Below are 21,110 nucleotides of genomic sequence, written 5' to 3' on the forward strand. Positions count from 1 at the left end.
AGTGTTACTTTTGTAACAGGAAAGCTGTTCAGGACACGGTTTATCCCTGCCCCCAGTCAAATGGGATATCTATTTAAGATGCATTTCCCAAGAGGTCCTCTGACAGCTTTGGTTTCTTCTTTGGGCCATTTATATCTTCCTCTTGCTCTCGCCCTCCCCAAACCTAGAGATCGATGATGATTCAGGTAGTACCGGGGATTCTTCATTGATTTTTCATCCTGCTACATTTCGTCTGGCTCCTACCGGCCAAATATCTAGAGAAGGACTGCCCGGGTCTGCCTGCCAGGGTTGGCCACGGAGGCAGAGGACAAGCCACTTTCCCTCTTCCCGGGAGCCTCTGGACGTGACTAGTGTCTTCCACAGCAGGCTCACAGAAGCCAGGGCACGACAGAATTAAGGTTGTACATCGTCTCCACTATTAAGGAATTTGTAATCTAGTGGAATATTAATATACACAAACATACATAGCATATTATAAACTCTCCGTAAGCTTGTTTAAATATCGTCTCGGCATATGCCACTGATGAATCACTGAACTCTACCTCTGAAACTAATAATACACTATATGTTAGTTAATTGGAGTTAAATAAAATAAAATAAATAAATATTATCTTGGCAGTTAAGTAAAAAGGAAATTTACTGAAGAGGCACAGGAAGATCTCTCGGTACCTAATTTTAGGACACTTAACCATGCCCACAGGGACTGGAAAGATGGTGTCTTATTTTGGGATCTCAAGATCACTCCTTTATGGCCCTCTTGCCGACCTGCTGGCCAGTTTGCTTCTGCTCCTATAAACTATTGACTGGCACGTGGCTTTGGCTGGCCTTGTTGTTCACTCTGACTAGCTCTGTGTGCTTTTCTAACTAAGGATCCACTGTTATCCAGTGAAAGTCTCTACAGCAGTGTTTTACCCTGGGGCCCATGGTCCCCTTGAGCACCCATGCTTAGAATTCAGGGTTTCAGGGTACCTGGGTGGGTCAGTCCATCAAGTGTCTGCCCTCAGTTCAGGTCATGATCTCAGGGTCCTGGGATCAAGCCCTGCATTGGGCTCCCTGTTCAGCTTGGAGTCTCTGCCTATCCCTCTCCCTTTGCCTCTCCCCCCGCTCATGCTCTCTCTCTCTCTCTCTCTCTCTCAAATAAATAAATCTTAAAAAAAAAAAAAAGAATTCAGGGTTTCATGAATTGGAGGAGGGGAATTGCAACCTTATCTTCAGTAACCTATAACTGAAATTTGGCATTTCCTTCTATTATAAATAAAGCAAAACCCATTAGTGGCGTCTATGATGTTTGTCACCAATAGAAATCACAGGTATTTTTAGATCATTCTATAGTGGCTGCAGAGATCATGAAATATTGTTTATGTTCATTGCTGCTTGAAATTATGAGTTATTAGACCCACTACTAGATCTCATAGTTTAATGTATTAATAAAGAAGCATATATATATGATTATATCACTCGTGTAAAAAGCTATTGGAATAACAGCATTTTAATTAATTGGTTTTCTTTGTAATCTTTTATGTTTTATTGTATGTATTTGAAGAGTCCTCAGCCTTCACTTGACTGTGTCGGAGTCCATGGCATGCAAAACAGGCTAAGAATCCACGCAGTGTGCTTTTGGGTCACATACCTGATGGAGAGAATCTGATTGGTCTAGGGATTGAGTTCTCTTGGGTCAGGTGTCCACCCTTGGTCTCATTAGCTGAGTCCAGGGGATGTGGGTCACGAGGTACAGAGCTGACCCCCTCATCTTGCCCTTTTTGTGGAGCACTGTGGGTGAACAGGACACACTTCCAAAGAAGGGAGCTTAACTGAGCTAGCCGCCTTAATTTACTTTGAAGTCCTTTGTATTTGATACAGAGAACAGTTGTCTTCCATAGTCATCTGGTACCATCTAGCTAGGAAATACGTGCTGTGGGGGCACCTGGCTGGCTCAGTTGGTAGAGCGTGCAACTCTTGATCTGTGGGTTGTGAGTTGAAGCCCCATGTCGGGTGTAGACATTACTTAAAAATAGTCTTTTTAAAAAAAATGTGCTGTTGATCTTCAAAGAAACCAGTAGAATGTGGATAGATCATTATGAATCCAGAAAAAGATCTACTGATGGTTTAAGTGGCATCATGTTAGTAGGGCAAGGAAACACAATTTGTAATTGGAATAATAGTAAAATTTTAATGCTGAGCAAACAAAACAAAACAAAACAAAACAATTCTCCTCTTCCCCCTGCCAGGATCATGGATCCTGGGAGAGCCACTCTTTCCACATGCATTTTGTCCAAACTATAGGTTCCATGTTCTATCTGTCATAGATGGGCTCAGCGTATCCATCTAGGATATGCAGTCTTTGTGTCAGGAAAACAACATGATACTCACTATCTGCTCAAAGAAGGGCAGGGGAGGTTAATGCTGAGGACATACAGTCTTCTAACCTGGGGCTGAGTTAGGAATTTGAGTGCAGAAGTTTCCAGAGAATCTCCTTTTCCTGGGACAATATCACACAGACTTAGCCGCAAACTCTCATTCCCTACCTGATGCTGTTTCTCATTGCTAGCTTTCCTACGGTCACGCCACTAATTCTGAGAGATCCTGCAGCGGGGATTTGGGCTGGGGGCTGTTAGTTGGCTGGTTCCTGTAGATTTCCCTCCTATTTTCAACTCAATATGCTGTTCTGAATGAACAGACCCATCTTTCCCCTGGCCCCACCCTCCAGACCCACGCCAAGGCATTGCTTCTATTTGCCTCCAGCATGGGTAAGAGCAGAGAGTTTAGGGGCAAGGTTGGGACATCCCTGACAAGGATGAAAAATCCTGCCTGCTTTTCTGCTCTTCTCTCAGGGCAGATTGGGCACAGACCTGTATCATAGAACTGAACATATTTCGCTGAACCCACAATCATTCATTTCTTTCTTTGGACCTAGAATAATCTGGCTCAGAGAAGGTGCCAAGTGAGGAAATAAATGTATTTTTTTCTGTTGCTTGAGATTTTTTCCCCTTGATCCTGCTTTTGGGAATTATCTCCTGCTATTAAGCAAGGATTTATTGTGTGTGTGTGTGTGTGTGTGTGTGTGTGTGTGTGTACTCCCTTGTTTATTTAATAAAGAATTTAAAGCAGCTTTTTCAATAATCCTTTGAATCTTATTATCTCCCAGGCCCAGTCCTGGAAAACAGTGTTCCCTTTACCTATTCCCAGACAACTTGCAGCAGAATATATTTACTAAAGTCTAATTCAGCATCCCTAGACCTCAGGCTGGCTTTCGCAGGAAATGGCCTTTGGGATGAAGTCAGGCTCAATGATAGAGAAGCTCAGGCTGTGGGAAGCTGTCATCTGAAAATCCCAGGGCATTGAATTTGAAAGGTGCTCAGGGCTCACACTCTCCAAGTCTACTTATTCCTTCTCTGCAGGACTTAGGGAGACTCTCGTCTCCCCACCCCTACCTCCAATCCCACCCCCTCCCCCAGTCAATACATCTTTTGCCTGATACCAGTAGTCTTTGCTCTTACGAGCTGATATGAATAGTTTTATTAAAAAAGAGGTAGAAATGGCTCTGACCGAGATGCCCTGCAACAGATGACTGGATTAAGAAGTTGTGGTCCATATATACAATGGAATATTACTCAGCAATCAGAAAGAATGAGTTCTCAACATTTGCTACAACATGGACGGCACTGGAGGAGATAATGCTTAGTGAAATAAGTCAAGCAGAGAAAGACAACTATCATATGATTTCTCTCATCTATGGAACATAAGAACTAGAATGATCAGTAGGGGAAGAAAGGGATAAAGAAAGGGGGGGTAATCAGAAGGGGGAATGAAACATGAGAGACTATGGACTATGAGAAACAAACTGAGGGCTACAGAGGGGAGGGGGGTGGGGGAATGGGATAGACCGGTGATGGGTAGTAAGGAGGGCACATATTGCATGGTGCACTGGGTGTTATACACAACTAATGAATCATCGAGCCTTACATCGAAAACCGGGGATGTACTGTATGGTGACTAACATAATATAATAAAAAATCATTATTAAAAAAAAAAAAAAAAGAAAGAAATGGCTCTGAGGTTGTGCTGTGTGCCCTAACTTAAACTCTGCTGGGTTGTGGGAATCTAGGACTGTAAAAGGAAGAAGAACTAAGAAATCCCCAGAGTTCCAGCCTCTTGCTTTTTGGACTTGGTGAGAGATTGGCAGTCCAGGGCCCATATCTAACTGGGCTCACCCAAAGAAGGTCCTCAGCCAGGATGGGAATCAACTTCCACCCCAAATCTCTGCACGAATATAGACTGTAGGCTCCACGAGGCCATGTCTATGCCCGCAGACTGAGTGCCCCACACATACCACAGAGCCTGGCACATAGTAGACACTTGGTAAATATTTGCAGAATGAACCTGAACTCTAGGAACTCACAGCCTGGTCGAGGAGATAGAAAATGAATAAACAAATAAACAGTTGGAAATTATTGTAATTGTTTTGAGGGAAAAGCATAGACTTCTCTAAGGGCAAATACTTTAGATGATATGGTCGGGGCGGGGGGTGGGCAGGAGGTGCTGAAGAAGTGGCATTTAAACTGAGATCTGAAAGAGGAGAAAGGACCAGCTTTGAAGACAGCAGGGGATAGATATCTAGGAGATGCTGGGGGACAGACATCTAGGAGATGCCCTTAAACCCCTGGCCGGGCTAGAAGTCATGCCGTGGAGGAAGTCGGCTTGCCTATGTCTCTAGATTCTTGGAGGCTATTTATAGAAAAAAAGGAGGGTCTACCGTTGATTCATGGTTAGCGTGTTCACCACGGCCCCCCCCCCATACCGTTCCTTACATATCCAGCTTTGTTTTATAATGCCTTGGACCTAGTGCTATTGACTGGGAATCAAAGGCACCACTGTGTGGCTGGCCATGAAGAACGATTATTTGTTTATGCGTCTGACTCCCCCACCAGACTATGAGCTTCTTGAAGGCAGTGACCTCCATTGTATCCTCAGGACACGGCATGCTGTATGGCGTAGTCAACAGTCGTCGAATGATTGAATGAATCATAACAGTTCGTATTTACTGAGCACTTTCTATGTGCCGGGCAGTATAGCGAGCACCTCTCGCGTACTATCTAATGCTCATGGTAACTCTGGGATGCAGGCAGTGTTACCATTCCCGGTGTGCCATTGGAGAAACAATGGCTTAGCAAGATAAAGTGATGCATTTGGGATTTGAGCAGAAGCATTTGGGATTTGAGCAGAAGCATTTGGACTCCAGAGCCCATACGTTGAGCCGAATTACAGTGCTTCTGGTTGTCTTCAAGGAGCAGAGATTGCTTGGAACGCTCAAGGGAACGGGATTAATATGTTACACACACGGTCTCATTTAACACTTCTCCCAACAACCCTCATGATAGGAATTATTTTTACTTGTTTAATAGAGAGAAAATGGAGACTCAAAGAGATTAAGTCACGGGGCCCCTGAGTGGCTCAGTCAGTTGAGTGTCCGACTCTTGGTTTCGGCTCAGGTCACGATCTCTTGGTTGTGGGATCGAGCCCTCAGTTGGGCTCTGCACTCAGCATGGATCTCCTTTAGATTCTCTCTCTCTCTCACTCTTTCTCTAATAAATAAATAAAGTCTTAAAAAAAAGAGAGACAGAGAGAGAGATTAAGTCACTTAACTCAGATAATAAAACGAATATGTAAATTATTTTCGTCCTTATTTTCAGAGCCAGGCCCCTGTGACTCGAGCCCGTGCTCAAACCCCGTTCTATGCTAACTCCAGTCACTCAGTCACTGGGCAGGAATCTGCCACACTGACTGTGTTAATGTCCTTTAAATGTCCAGGCCTAATGGGAGCCTGAGAGTCTATTCCTTAGAGAGGAAACAGAGTGGAGAATGGGAAGCAGATAGGGGGAGAGCAGAGACTTGATCTTTTTAAAAAATCCTTTTTAAAAATGGAGTTATAATTCGTCTACCATAACATTTACCAGAAGTGTGCGATTCACTGGGTTTACGATATTCACAAGGTTGTGCAGCTATAGCTGCTATTCTAATTCCAGAACCTTTTCATCACCCTGAAAAAAAGAATCCCTGTACTGATCTGCCGCCATTCCTTATTTCCTCCTACCCCTCCCCCAGCCCTTGGAACTCACTCATCTACTTTGTCTCGGTGTGGATTTGCCTATTCTGAATACTTTATACAAATGGAATTGTATAAGATGTGGTCTTTCATGTCTGGCTTCTTTCACTTAGCATTATCCTGTCCTCTGAAGCAAGTATCCTTCATTCCTTTTTGTGGCAGAATAATATGCCATTATGTGGGTCTAGCGTATTGTGTTTACCCGTTCATCAGCTGACGGCACTTGTGTAATTTCCACTTTGGGGTTATTACAAATAATGTTGCTATGAGCATGCGTGCATAAGTTTTTGTATGAACATATGTTTTCAGTTCTCTCTGGTGTAGACCTAGCAGTGTAATTGCTAGGTCATATAGTAACTTTACACTTAACTTTTTGAGGAGCTGCCAAATGGCTTTTCATGGTGGTTTATCTTTTATTAATAGATGTCTTACTTGAAGTGTAAGATATATACAGAAAAGTGCCCATATCATAAGCGTATAGCTCGAAGAATTATTACAAAGTGCACATGGCCATATAATCAGTACCCATTCAGGAACTAGAAAGTTTCCAGCACTCAGTACACACCACCTCGAAAGGATAACCACCATCCTGACTTCTAATGTGATAGATTATTTTGGCCTGTTTTGAACTTCGTATAAATGGAATTCTATGGTACATACTCCTTTGGGTCTGACATCTTTCCCTCAACAAAACGTTCACGAAGTTGATCCTTGTGGTAGTGCCCAGCACTTTGTTAATTTTCATTTCTGGATGATAGTTCACTGTAAGATTGTACCACAGTGTATTTACCCATTTGCATTGGGCATATACATAGAATTGGAAGGGGTGCTTCCTAGTTATACACACGTTTGGATTTCGTAGATACTGCCGAACAGTTTTCCAAAGTGGCTGTGTGTCGGTTTGGACTCATGAACACAGGAAGCACCCAGGAGTTGCTGTTGTGCCACATCCTTGGCAGCACTCGCATTATCCACCCCTTCCCTTTTGGCCGTCCTCGTAATAACGTAGCAGTGCCCTATTGTGGTTTTAACCTCCCCAGTGACTAATGAGCTTCTGTACTTTTTCATGTAATTGTTGGTCATTCGGATTTGACCAGGCCTTTTGTCCATTCTCTCTTGGGAGACCTGTCTTTTTCATGTTGATTTTTGGGAGTTTTTCATATACTCTTCGTCTGGTCTGGAAGTGAGTCCTCTCTTGGTCACGTGCATTGCCGGCATTCCGTGGCTTGCTCTGTTGCTCTTAGTGGTGTCTGTTGATGAACAGAGAGGCTCCTAATTTTAGTGGAGTCCGGTTCATCAGTCTTTTCCCTTGTGACTTGTGTCCTAGTCAGTCTTTACCTAGCTAAGGTCATGAAGATCAGGCCCTTATCACGAGTGTGTGTGTGTGTGTGTGTGTGTGTACATGGGTGTGTACAGGGAGGCAGCATATCACCCTACAGAGTATGATTTCGCAGGGTGGACAGGACACTGTGTCAGCCTACAGGGAGTAGGCGGTGGGCGGGGGGCCCATGAGATGACAGCCACCGTGGGTTGTGTTCCCAGCTGTCAAGCGTGTAATCTGGAGTGAAAGAGAATCCCTTTAGCGGTAGAGGTCCTACAGAGAATACCGGCAGACCCTCTAAATCACCTCTGTGCCCTGCAGACCCAGCTGACTGTCCTCTCTCCTCCCCTCGAACAGGAAAACAAATGAAATGGAAAAAAAAATGAAATTTGCACTCCTGAACGGTGCTCATGGCACAGGGCAGGGATCCAGAACTTTCAGAGCCAGGTGCCTGCCTCATAGTTGTGATTTTTGCTGTTATTAAACCTAACGCTTTTTCTTTCTGATTCTTACCACACGGTTTCATCCGCATTCGGGAAGAGGCTGGCGAGGCAGCTGAACTCCAGAGAGGTGCTTGACCATCGTTCAGACTGCTCGTCTCCCAAACAGGCTGGCCAGAGCCCCTCCCGGAGCCAGAGCTGACAGGAGCTGTTTGTTCTTGGGGCAGGAGTGGGAGCCGTTGCTGCAGTTTCTGAGGGGCTCCGAGGATTCCTCCCCCCCAGGAAACCACTTTGGTCCCCCAGCCCCTTTGCTGCTTGTTAGGCGCTCTCCAGACTAGAAAGCCCCGGTTTGTGCTGGGGCTGGGTGGGGCTTCGGGGACAGTTTAGGCTCGGCGGCAAAGGGGAGGGGTGGCTATGGAGCGAGCAAAGGGTCACAGCTTAGGCTGTACCATTTGCTTGTCACCTTGAGAAGTTCCACCTTGTCTAGCAAAACCCCCTTTCAGAGGCAGCCACCACAAAGGGCTCTTATGAGCAGAGCGGCCCCTGCCCCCACCTCCACTTCCACTCCCTTTACCATTATTTTTCTTTTGGGGCAGAGCTGAGGGGCCTTCCTGCTATGACTTTGAGGGGCTGTACTTATTTTAAAAGGAGATTTAGAGTCTAGAGCCTCCCTGTACCAGAGACTCTTTTTGCTGATTTTCTAGTACCATCGGAGGACCCTCCAGGGCTTGAGTGAGGCTTTCCTTCTCAGGAGGGCCTTTTGTCTTTTCCCTCTCTCAGCCTCTTGGGCTTTGGGGATTTAAGAAGCAGGTGAGGGCTAGCTTCTAGTACAAGGCCTCAGAATGGGGACCAGCAGCCTCCTTCTGGGGAGGTGGGAGGCAGGGGCAGAAGGGAGGAATGACTATCTCCCTGGGTGACTCTAAGAAGTATTGTATCATAGTGGATCAAGGGTATGTTCTGGAGTTCGGCCTCCTAGGTCTTCTACTTCGGCATCCTGTTAGTTTCTAGCTGTGGCCTTGGTTCAGGCACTTACCCTCTCTGAGCCTTTGTTTTCTCATATATAAAATGAGAATGCACTTAGTGCCTAGCTGATAGCGCTACTGTGGAGATTAATCGAGATAATGCAATCAGATGCTTAGCCCAGTACCTAATATGCTGAAAGCATCCCAAAACGTTAATCTTACTGATAGTATTCAGACTGTCTGTTTGAAGATTTTTTTTTATTAGAGAGAGCATGAGCAGTGGGGAGAGGGAGAAGTAGGCTCCCCACTGAGCAGGGAACCCGACGTGGGGCTCTATTTGATGACTTGAGCCAAAGGCAGATGCTTAACCAACTGAGCCACCCAGGCACCCCCATGCCGTCCGTTTGGACATCTCTTTTATAGTCTCTCATCCCATCTCTCATCTCTTCTGACTGTACAGCTCAGGGAGGTGGCTGGGCCTCAAGAGGAACCAAAAAAATCTGAATAATATAAGTTGGACTGGACTTTATCTCAAACTGCTTTAAACTGTGCACATATCTTTTTTTTTTTTTTTTAAAGATTTTATTTATTTATTTTGACAGAGAGAGACAGCCAGCGAGAGAGGGAACACAAGCAGGGGGAGTGGGAAAGGAAGAAGCAGGCTCCCAGCAGAGAAGCCTGATGTGGGGCTCGATCCCAGAACGCTGGGATCATGCCCTGAGCCGAAGGCATCCGCTTAACGACTGCGCCACCCAGGCGCCCCTAAACTGTGCACATATCTTATCTCCATTGCATTTCTGGCACCATGAGAGAGAGAGAGAGAGAGGCAGCAAAATTATCCCATTAGAAGGGCCAGCTGCAAAGAGAGTGATGTAGCGACCGGACTAGATTGCATACCCAGATTCCTGAATATATGCACGGATGTGTGCAGCAGGTCCCCCACCTTGTTTTAATGTGCGGAGGGGCAAGGTGGACCGGAATGGATTTGCAGGCTCCCAAACACAAGGTTAAGTTTAGGCCTGTCTGTGGCTCCTCCTTTCGCAGAGCCCGGTGCTAAGCGGGCGGGGGCTCGGGAGCCCGGGGCGGCGGGGAGAACAGCGCCGGGTCAGCAGCGGCGGCCAGCATGGTCAGGGTAGGCCTGGCATGGCCCAGACCCAAACAAAGCTAAACCAGACCAAACACGGGAGCAGCCTCGCTGTCTGGTCTTCACGTGCCATCTTCAAGGACAGTGCGCCTTGTGCGCTTAGGGTACCGTGTGCTCTCCCAGATCAGCAAGATTTGCAATCAGCAGGCTGAGAGAGTCCGAAGGGTGTTCTGTGACGGACCAGACAGAGGCCGGATCTTGCCTGAAACTCCCTCCAAAAGGCTCATCCGAGCCATCTGCAGTGCAATAATCGAGGGGAGGGAGGAGGCGGAGGGAGCTGGTTGTCTCTGAAAACCTGCACATCACCACCATCTCTCTTCTGTGTCCTAGTAGCCTTTTTTTTTTTTCTCTCAGACTGAAGTAACGCGGAGATTAAGCCCATCAAAATACATTTGTCTGTTCGCTGTGTGGCTGACGTATCTGCAGCTCGTGTTTTTCTGCTTTCCCAGTAGCCTTTGTTGAGTGTGTACCGGTTCGGCAATGGCATGGCGGAGCCTCTTGCACGGGGCTCATTCGGGACTGGGAAGTGGCGGTGAGAAAGGGCTCCTGGCCAAAGCATCCTCGGACAAGGGGGGAGCTAGGCGGAATACTGCTGCTGGAGTGTTTTGGGGAGCAAGCTGCTTATGCTCCCTGTGCCTCTGGAGAGGTTAGCTTTCCTCTCCGCTATGGTGCCCACCCTGCTAGAAAGGGGGGGGGGGATCGAAATGAGACCTTGACCTCTCAGGGAGGTCCTGAACTTTGGGAGAGGAAAGGAGATCTTTGAGAAGCCACAGAGTGGTTTTGGGGGAGACCAGGAGGCAGCATATATACCAAGCAGGCAATCTTTATATTATTGGGATGCAGCGGGGAAGGGTTAATAACTGAGTCAGACCTGGTTTCTTTGTATGCCCTATAGCCTCGGGGCTTTTCTTGAGCCTCCTTGGCACTGGACCACGGCCAGGCAAGGAGAGTCTCAGTGTGGCTTGCAGAGGAAAGGGACAGACATTTCTTGGGTACTTACTGTACTCTCTCATTTAACCCTTTCGTGAACCCTGACATAGATCCTGTTAGTCTCAGCACCTCTTCCCCTGTCCGTCCATCCATCCCTCCCTCCATCTCGCTGTCAAGAATCAGACCTTGATTGAGTATAATAACTTGCCCAAAGTGTTCCTGCTAGCAAATAGACCCAAGGTACAAATCCAAGTCTTGGGCTCTCAAGCCAGAACTTAAAGCTTGTTTCTACTTCTCTTTTTTTCTTCTAAGAATTTTTTTGGGGGTAATCCCTGGATAATCTTGCTGCTTCCTCTTTGAGAAGCCACTTTTGGCTTTCTCTTTTTAAACCGTGATACTTCCCCTGGGCATTGGATTCATCTTTCCTTCTCCTCTCACCCTTTTGCTACTAAAGCCAGGTCTGTGTTGTGGACCTAGAGGTCATTTCAGGTTTTCTTTAGCCTAGGGATTTATTTTAGGTTTCTGGGTCATCCCCCTGTGACATCTACCTTCTGCCCTGGAGCGGAGTGATCCCTGACTCCTCTCGAATGCTACACCCACTCCATCAGCAAATCCTTCTGGCCATACCTTCAGATATGCCCAGAATCTGGTCACCTCGCGCCACTACCCCTGCTGCCCCCCAGGCCCAGGCTCCCACCGCCTTCCACCTGATCATCCAGCAGCCTTCTAGCAGATCTGCCCACCTCTTCTCTGTCCTTCAACATTCAAAGTGCTGCTTTTAAAATGTAAATCAGATCATTTCACTCCTCTATAAGCTCTAATGGCTTCCCATCTTACAGAACAGAAACTAACATACTGCATTAACTCATGATTTCAAATAAACACACAGACACATACGCACCAACCTGCCATGCTCGTCCTCTGATACCGGGTGACCATCTAATCAATTGTGCAAACTGGGACCTAATAAGAGAGAAAGGGACGTCTATTTCTTTTTAAATATTTTATTTATTTATTTTGAGAGAGAGAGAGCATAGGTTGCGGGGGAGAGGCAGAGCAGAAGGAGAGGGAGAAGCAGACTCCTGGCTGAGCAGGGAGCCCGACACGGGGTTCGATCCCAGGACCCTGGCATCATGACCTGAGCCGAAGGCAGATGCTTAACCAGCTGAGCCACCCAGGTGCCTGAAAGGGACGTCTATTAATAAACAATTAGCCAGGGCTGGACCCAGGCAAACTGGGAATCTTGGTCCCTTGACCCATATAGCCACGTGGATCATTCTCTCACTTCTGTTTGGGGCTTTTAAAAACATTACCCTCTCAGTGAGGCCTTCTTTGGCCTCAATTCAGAATTGTAACACATCCCCGCCCCTGTCCCGTAATGCCTTTGCCAATTTATTTTTCTCCGTGGTGCTGTCACCATCTGATCGAGTGTATGTTTTAATCAGCTATATGTTTGTTGTAGACCCCCCCTCTCTAGAATGTAGACTTCAAGAGGGCAGGAGAGTTTTTTTTTTAATCTCTTGTTTGTTATATTCCCAGCATCTCAATCATCCTGAACACCGTAGATGGTCAGTAAATATTTGTTGGGTGAATGAATGGAGGGTGGAGAGAGCGCTCGGGAGGAGTTCTCTTTGTTAGAGTCTTTCCCTGTAGAATCCTTGTCCTAAACCATTTTTCTTGTTCTTCTCCCTATTTATTTTGTAACCCTTTGGTAATGTGAGACCTTAGAAGAATTTTCCAATGTGCCTTTACCCCTACGTAGACCTAATGATGAAAATTTCCATGATTTCCTAAAGGGAGACTTGCGCTGTCCAGGGCAGGGAGCTGGTGAGTGCTACCCACAGTTTACAAGGTTGCAGGATGGAGGAGAGGAACTCCTACCCTCAGGAAGTTGTGTGTTGGGGGCCCTGCCCTGGTGGGTGTGCTACTGTGACAGCTGGGGGCCGCACCAGCTTCTGGGGCTGGTGCTAGCCCCAAGACCTGCTCAAGGCTGATGCTGGGGAGTTCCAGTTTGTGTGGTTTCTCTCTCTCTTTTGTCCCCTACACCTGTCTCCTGGGCTGTGGGCCCATATAGAATAGGGTGAGCAGTGCATCAGGAGTCCAGCCTTGCCTTACTCAGGGTTCTAGAGGTTTCTTTTCTGGGGGCGCGTGGGTGGCGCAGTCGTTAGGCGTCTGCCTTCGGCTCAGAGCATGATCCCGGTGTTCTGGGATCGAGCCCCACATCAGGCTTCTCTGCTGGAAGCCTGCTTCTTCCTCTCCCACTCCCCCTGCTTGTGTTCCCTCTCTCGCTGGCTGTCTCTCTCTCTGTCAAATAAATAAATAAAATCTTTTTAAAAAATAAATAAAGGTTTCTTTTCTGAAACAGCCTCAGGGAAAGGAGGGCATGGAATTAGGGGGTGGGGGCGGGGTTAGGGCTGGAAATCTGACCTCTCTTTTTTTCTTTCTTTCTTTCTTTCTTTCTTTCTTTCTTTCTTTCTTTCTTTCTTTCTTCCTTTTTCTTTCTTTCTTTCTTTCTTTCTTCCTTTTTTTTTTTTTAAGATTATTTATTTATTTATTTGAGAGAGCACAAGCAGGGGCAGAGGCAGAGGGAGAAGCGGTTTCCCCACTGAGCAGGGAGCCCGATGCAGGCTGCATTCCCAGACCCTGGGATCATGATCTGCACCGAAAGCAGACGCTTCACCGACCGAGCCCCCCAGGTGCCCCACCAACCTGTAATTTCTAATGGAAAGCAACAATTGGGATCTCTCCAGCAGATCGTGCTGGAGTCAGAGAGCAGGAGGGAGCCTTGGAATCACTGGGAGTGAGTTTGAGACCTCAGGGTGGCGGTGGCGATGGGAGTTACAGACACATCTCCGCTGAAGAGGGGAGTTCGGGCGCTAGGAACGGAAATGGGCTGCAGCAGGAAAAGAAGAGGGAATAAGATGCACTATAGGATTTCTGTAGCTTCCGTTTTCCTAAAGCTCCTGATATGGCCAGACGGCAGGGGCCAAAGTCCCAGCGACCTGGAGATAGGAGAGAAAGGTAGCTCTGTTTTGCCTACTGAAGGGTCACAGTCTAGCAGTTCAGGTAGCGAAGAGGTACGAAATGGAGCAGGAAGCCTATGAAGGCAAACTCCGAGGATACTTCTGACCCCTTGCCCGTGATTCAATATTCATTCGGAGCCACGCAAGCCTTGGCAAGCACGGGTGTAGTAGAGAAAGCCACATCGTGAAACAGAAGGAAACTTCCAGGAGCATAGCCTTAGTTCAGAACCCCAGGCCCTTAGCAATCTGGGGGGTATGAGCTTAGCCTTCTGGTCTTATTTCCCATGAGATACATCAACATAGCCTGTCTTTTCACACCTTTGTGCCTCAAATACTTCGCCACTTTCACAGTCTAACCTTGCAAGCCTGGCGGTAGGTCACCCCCCTACCCCCCTCACCCTCCCAATCCCACCCCAGGCTTTTTGCTGGACCATCAGAATTCCTCTCTTTCTTCTTCTCTGGTTCTTATTACCTTTTGTTTATAACTCTGTGATAGCATAATGCTTGGAAAAAACACTAAATCTACCTATTCCGTGCACCTAAATATAAACTCCTTGAGGCAGGGACTCTGACTTATTTATCTTTGACTAGGCCCCGTTCTGAGGAGGGAAGGGTGCATCTCTTTCCCCTCACCCCTGTCCTGTCGTGCCTGACGCGTGGTAGCATCTCAATAGCTTTTTGTTTTGTTTTGTTTTTAAAGATTTTATTTATTTATTTGACAGAGAGAGAGACAGCCAGCGAGAGAGGGAACACAAGCAGAGGGAGTGGGAGAGGAAGAAGCAGGCTCCTAGCGGAGGAGCCTGATGCAGAGCTCGATCCCAGCAAGCCGGGATCATGCCCTGAGCCGAAGGCAGACGCTTAACGACTGAGCCACCCAGGCGCCCCTCAATAGCTTTTTGCTTCGTAGAATCGATTCTGGATTAATCAGACGAGCTCATTCCACAGTAGACCAACCATCTCTTCTTCCCCTGCGCGCTCTGGGCAGTGACCCGCTTTGCGGCTGGTACACCTTGCTCCTGGCTCCTGCGTACTCGTGGCAGGGGGCACTGCTGTTTGCTTTCCTTAGTCCTGACCCCGCTGTGCTCGCTTTGATCTCTGGCGCCTGCCCCAGCTCGCCCCTGCCATTGTCCTGCATGGGGAACTAATGTTTCTCCTTCGCAGACTCGGGCCTCTCCACCTCCTTCTCCTTGCAAATCGTGAGGAGAATGCCCACGGAATCAGCGATGATGGGAATGGCTGGACTAGGATTGGGGGATGGCCTCAACCCCTGAGGGTGCCGGGGGGCGGGCAGTTTTTAGGTAGGACCTCCAGATTCTCTGCTCCCTTCTCTCGTCACCTAAGGGAGCTTGTTCCTGAGCCGGACGGGAATGGAGGCAAGTGATCTGTGATGGGAGGCACAGATGGTTGTGATCCTGGGAAAGGCCCTTGTGACTAACATTCTGCTGTTTAGAGACGTGAACAGGGTAGTCAGTATATGCGTCGGCCCGGAGGCTGGCCTGTCTGGATTCTAATCCTGCTTCGCTGTTTACTAGTTGGAACCAGCTCAGTAAAATGGGGTCATACTAGTGCCTACCATGTTCGTTCATTTACGAGTAGTTATGGAGCCCCGACTACACGCCAGGTGCCAGGGAAACAGCAGGGAATGAAACAAAATGGGTTAATACAATTCAGTTCTTAGAACCGGGTCCAGCACATAGTAAATATGCACCAAATGTACCAATATTCTCTTTCTTTTGTTTTTTAAGGATTTTATTTATTAGAGAGAGAGTGTGTGTGAGCATGAGCCGGGGGAGGGGCAAAGGGAGAGGGAGAAGCAGACTCTGCTGAGCGGGGAGTCAGGACGTAGAGTTCGATCCCAGGACCCTGAGATCCCGACCTGAGCCAAAGGCAGATGCTTAACTAACTGAGCCCCCCCAGGCACCTCCCAGTATTCTCCTTCTAGTACTTTTCTGAGAATCCTCAGGTGGGATAACTTTTGGCAACAACAGCAGGACCAGATATCTCGGAGACAGAGAGGGATGGAGGAAGGTCCAAGATCTCGGTTCTGTGTTTGGACTTAGGCTCAGGACAGCACTGACTTTAGTGGCCTTTCATTTCTGCCACTTCATTTTGAGACTCAGCACAGGAGCTGGCCAAAGATTGCCCTAAAAAACCTAGGAGTCTGTCTGGTTCCATGGAAGGGGCAGGAGGGGGTTCCTGGGACAGCTGAGATTCTGCCTCCCCCATTTGTACAGACAGCGCAGGGTCCACCAAGCCACGTGTGCCGGAGCCGAAGAGAGGCCACATTTCTTGAGCAATCTGAAGGGAGGTCCTGGAGACAGAAGGGATAAGGAGGGAGAGCAGCTGTTGGCCTCTCCACCGTCAGGACTCTCTGTTTTCAGAGAACGTGGCTTGGGGAAGCTGCAGTTAAGGAGAGTGAGGGGAGTCGGGGTGTATGGCCTGATAGTTTGCCTTCCCTTTTCAGTTGGCCCCTCAGGGCCCTTTTACTCCTACAGCCATCGCTGGCCAAAAGCAGAGTTCTGGCTCTATCTGTGGCTTCCGGTGACAGTACAAGCCTGATAGGGTCCGAACGGAGGTAGGAATGGAGTACAAATGTTGCTGCGTTTCCTGGGGTTCAACAAGTGTTTCAGCTCCCACCATACTCGGGGAGAGAGAATCCTGACTGTGGTTCAGCAGCCGCTTCCCTGCTTCTCCTGCGTTCTCTCTTCCATCCTTCTCCCATGGCGGGTTTTCAAAAATGAATGCCTTTATAGCACAGAGCAAGTGCCCTTGACGCGAGCTGTGGGTCCGTCCAGGGTTCTTGGGTTGGTGCCCCGCGAGCTCCTGGCATGGCTTCCCTCTGAGACCTGCTAGGTTGGCTGGGAACCGTGACGATCTGCACACACAGGTGAAGGAATTCTGGGTCCTTTCCAAGACTGTGAAGTGCAGCCAGGTTCAGGACCCCTGGATACCACACTCCATCTCGTTTTGACTGCGCTTGCTTCCGCCTTCGGCCGTCACTTCAAGTCCGTTAAGACAAGTGCATGAAACTTGAACTCGGCAGAGCGTTTTCCTGTGGATGTAAATCCACGGTTCATTCACAGCAAAGGAAACAGGTACATAGAGTGTGATGATAGCGGTATTTCTCAACTTCCTCCCCGTCATCACCTTGCTCAGGAACCTTCTAAGTAAGACACTTTTGCCTAGTCACTCCCCCGCAGGAAATTGTAATACCACAGGCAGAGCAGAATTCTGTCCGTGTGCTGTGCGTAGATGCCTCGCACTTGAAAAGAGTAAGATTTTTTTCACCCCTCAAGAGCCAGCTTTCTCCCCTCTTGGGGAGTGGTCGCCCCCATTCGTGGGTTCACGCATGGCAGGAAAGCAGTGTAAAATGGCAGGGAAGCCTCCAACGCTTTGCACACTTCAGTCCCCCCATCTCCTGACTGAACACCACAGCTGCCTTCTTCAACCTTGTCTCTCAGTCTGTCATTGCCATCTTGCTCTTTCTCCTCTTTCCTGCATTTCATCCTTTTTCTCTCTCTAGTGTGGAACTTTAGAAGTGAATGTAAGTAAAACAGTCATCTGTACAGCTCAGGGACAATTTAGGAAAGGTGATTTCCTAAAACAGTCCTCTCAGAGGTCATGCCTTTAGAAGAAAGGGCCTAGAGACTCTTGGGTGAATACCCCAGGGGTATTCATGGGAAAATATAATAGGCCTCAGTGTTGGGGGAATTAAAGATATACATTTGGAGTTGCCTTTCAGAGGAGAAGACCTCACATGAGGCCTTTATACTGTTCCCAACAAGGTAGGGATATGGACATCCTACGTCGGATCGAACTTTCCTATATGAATTATTTTGGGATTGATGCCACTTCTGCCAATAGGACATCAAACTCCTTTTCTCTGGCAATATAGTGTAATCGATGACCGCATCTCCTCTCCCCTATAGAAGCTACCAGAGGCATGCAGTGTAGGTGACGGAAGACCCTTTGTCATGAATTTACAGAGTCTGTATATGGCAGTCACCAGACAAGAGAGCCAAGTGAGAGAGAAGCATCAGGGCACTGGTGAGTAGCCCCGGGGGTACTTGGTCTCCCAGGGGTTAGAGTTACGGTGTAGGGTCGTGCCATCCAATATGGTAGCTCTGGCCCCTTGTGACTCTTTAAATGAAACACAAATGAAACAAAATGAAAAATACCTCTCCTCATTTGCTGTGGCCACACTTGAAACGCTCAGTAGCCACGTGTCTACACGGCTACCAAGTCGGACGGTGCAGTTGCAGAACATTTCCATCGTTGCAAGACTTGCACTGGAACTGGTCTAAGGGCTTAGGAGAGTTATGAGAGGACCGGGGGAAGATTGATCCCTCCCCCTGAGACACGGTAGGAATGCCTGTTGAAGAACAGTGGGCTGTTTGGAGTCAGAGAAGCCCCTGCCCTACCTGCTGAAAGCGGGCCTTGGGGATCTTCAGAGTAGAAACAGGGCTTTCGGAGAGTCAGCTGGAGGTTGGGTTTGCAGCTACTCTGTCTCTTTATATTATTAGTACTAAACCCTGGCCCCATTCAGAATGCTTGCTGAATGCTGACGCCTCCCGGGTAAGAAGAAGGCATTTCTCACTGTCTTCCCTTGACCTCTCTGATTTCAGGAGATCCTCAGCCCTCAATCAGTGCCTCCCCACAAGGAACCGAAAATCAGCTTGTGAAGCAGCCGCAAGAGCCGGTCTCCTCAGCACCATCCGTCCCCGTGCCCGAGAAAGAGCCCACGGTGAGTCCTGCACCGGTAGCCCCCGAGCCAGCGGTCCTTGGAGCAGTCACCTCATTGAGATGCTGTCTTAACGACACTGGAGGATATTTGTGACCAGGCCGCCAGATGACGAATTTCTAGATGTGGAGCCGTGGTCTTTTGCATTTTCCCTTGGTATTTCCCCTCTGCCATCCCTGTACTGAGTGAAGGACCTTGACCCCTTTTCTTCTTTATCCCACCTCCAGTGACGGTGTGTGACATGGTTTCCCGGGGGAGAAGGGATGGACGCGTGGCATGGAGTCTTATATCATATTTGTTGCCTGACGGAGACTTCAGAACACCCATGTGGGCCCCTCATCCCAACCAGGGCCACGGGAGCAAGGAAGGGCCTCTCTTTTGACTTAAGTGGATCTGTTCAAAACTTCTATTAACTCGGGTTCCTTTTCTTTGTAGGGTACTTCAGGCCCTATGCAGAGACCTCAGCTGTCAAAGGTCAAGAGGAAGAAGCTAAGAGGGCTCTTCAGTTAACCTGTCACTGTCTCGACTGCTGAGGATGGGCTTGGAGAAGAGTTTCCTCGTGTCACCCTGAGAGGAGCTCCCGTGAGCGGTGTCTCTGACACAGAGTTATGTGGTCAGAGGCCCCACGGCTGAAATACCAGAAGTTCACGTGGACAGGCATGGATACTGCTAACCCAGCGAATCTTGGCTCCCACCTGCTGGGCACGGGCCTTTCCTAGCCGAGGGAAAGCCAGCTTCTGAGAATCCCATACCTTCCCCTCTTTTGTTGGAGGCTCTCCAGACCCAGGATCCTACCATGGACTTTACGTACAGAGGATAAGTCAGCAAAAAGGCCCAACGCACTCAGGAGGCCTTGTCCACCTTTCTCCAGAGTCCCTGGCCAGTCCCAGCTGCTCCTAGAGACCCGCTTCTCTTTTAAGCACGGAATAAAAAGCACTCACACTCCCCTGCTTTCGAGATTGCTTTTTCTGTGGAACCTACAACCAACCTCTTTCACTTTCCTGGGCCCCACCCATTGTTGTCTCTAGATGAAGTTTAGGCCCTCGATCTGCTCCTTCAGATTCTTCTCATGCTTCTCTCTTTGTGGCCTGCGCTAAGTCTCCATTTGGAAACTTTGATCTTGAGAACTCTCTCCGTGGTGGGCACAGCACAGCACACGCCGCCGCTGCTCTCCTTTGCCCAACGTCATGTCGGGTGTTTTTGTGTTTTTTTGTCTGTTTCCAAGGCATAGACAACAGACTAAACCACAATCTGGGATTGAAATTATAAAGAGCTCCGAGCACAAGGGCTGAGATAGTTTCCCACTGGAGTGGGGGAGAAAGGCATTTTACTCTCCCATCCTTCATGCCACTTCCCATAACATGGCAACTAGAAGAACTTGGAAAGGTAGGACAGCAGGGAGCAGGAAGGGCCACAGAGTTCTCTGGGACCACAGAATTGGCCTAGACAGTGAATAGTGCCTTAGCAGGAAAAAAGGCAAAATTCATATGAGATGGGCAGCATCTTTTTTGGAAAGTCAACTCTCCGGACAGATCTGGCAAGGTTTAGCAGACCAGGACTGGCAAAGTCCCTTGGCCTTTTCTGCTAGGTTCTCCTCGACAGGTAAGACCGTCTGAAACATTACTTTGGAGAGACAGGGAGGAAATTCAGGCTCAGATGTTCACTGGGAGCCGTGAGGTGGAGGAAGGAGTCAGGGCAGAACCCACGGAGCCCTCTCCTGGTTTATTTACTTAAGATGGTCAAATGGCTCCTCATCCCCATGCCTTCTCTGCCTGGAATGGGTGTTTCTGTCCTTAGGTCAGGTCATGGGGAAGAGGACAGCCCAAGCGATAATAAAGGCACGCGTAATAAGCAGCTAACAGTTACCGAGCAGTTCGTGTACAGCAGGGGCTCTGATAAGTGCCTGACAGCGAATCCTCACAGCATCAGAGGCGGAAGATACTGTTCACCCGCTTGGAAATAGAGTCTTGAAGTGATTAAGTGACTTATCAAAGGTCACACAGCTAATAAGTAACAGCCAGCATTTAAACCCAGACTTCTGAGTTCTTAACTGCATTCGTGTATGTATGACTGACCGACATTCTCCAGGGAGGGTGTTAGGCCTTCTTTTCTGCCTCGCGCTGTAACCCTCCTTCTCCTAGGCCCCTGCCTCCTTCGGTAGCATCTCCTAGCTCCCACTGGCCCCTCACGGTAGGAGCCTCTCAGGACTCCGGGACTCCAGGACCCCCATGCTTTCACCGACCAGCAGAGTCTGGGAGCTCCCCCAGGGCTCATTCCCGGTCACCGCCGATAACTCCGCCTCCAGACCACAGCACCCCAAGATGTGCCCCGCCGTCGGGACTGTCGTTGAAGTGAACTGGGGACTATGTAAAAATGGTCTATCAGGTGGCTCACTTTGTTCCCTAGTTTCTTTTTGGCACAATTTGGACAGCCAGATTTTGGCATC

General features: G+C 48.4%; 1 protein-coding gene across 7 annotated transcripts in view; it reads left to right on the plus strand.

Moving 5' to 3' along the window:
* The window catches only part of NHEJ1 (non-homologous end joining factor 1), a 78,441-nt gene extending 58,832 nt beyond the window's left edge, over window positions 1–19,609 (plus strand). For all 7 annotated transcript variants that reach the window (XM_040640470.1, XM_008690452.2, XM_008690455.2 and 4 more), the window contains exons 6-8: window positions 17,853–17,970; window positions 18,549–18,667; window positions 19,100–19,609. In XM_040640470.1, the coding sequence (XP_040496404.1) occupies window positions 17,853–17,970; window positions 18,549–18,667; window positions 19,100–19,174 (312 nt within the window). In that variant the 3' untranslated portion in view covers window positions 19,175–19,609. The remainder of the gene's footprint in view (window positions 1–17,852; window positions 17,971–18,548; window positions 18,668–19,099) is intronic.
* Window positions 19,610–21,110: the final 1,501 nt, after the last annotated feature.

The sequence above is a fragment of the Ursus maritimus genome, unplaced genomic scaffold (genome assembly GCF_017311325.1).
Source record: "Ursus maritimus isolate PB19 unplaced genomic scaffold, ASM1731132v1 scaffold_1, whole genome shotgun sequence".
Taxonomy (NCBI): Eukaryota; Metazoa; Chordata; class Mammalia; order Carnivora; family Ursidae; genus Ursus; species Ursus maritimus.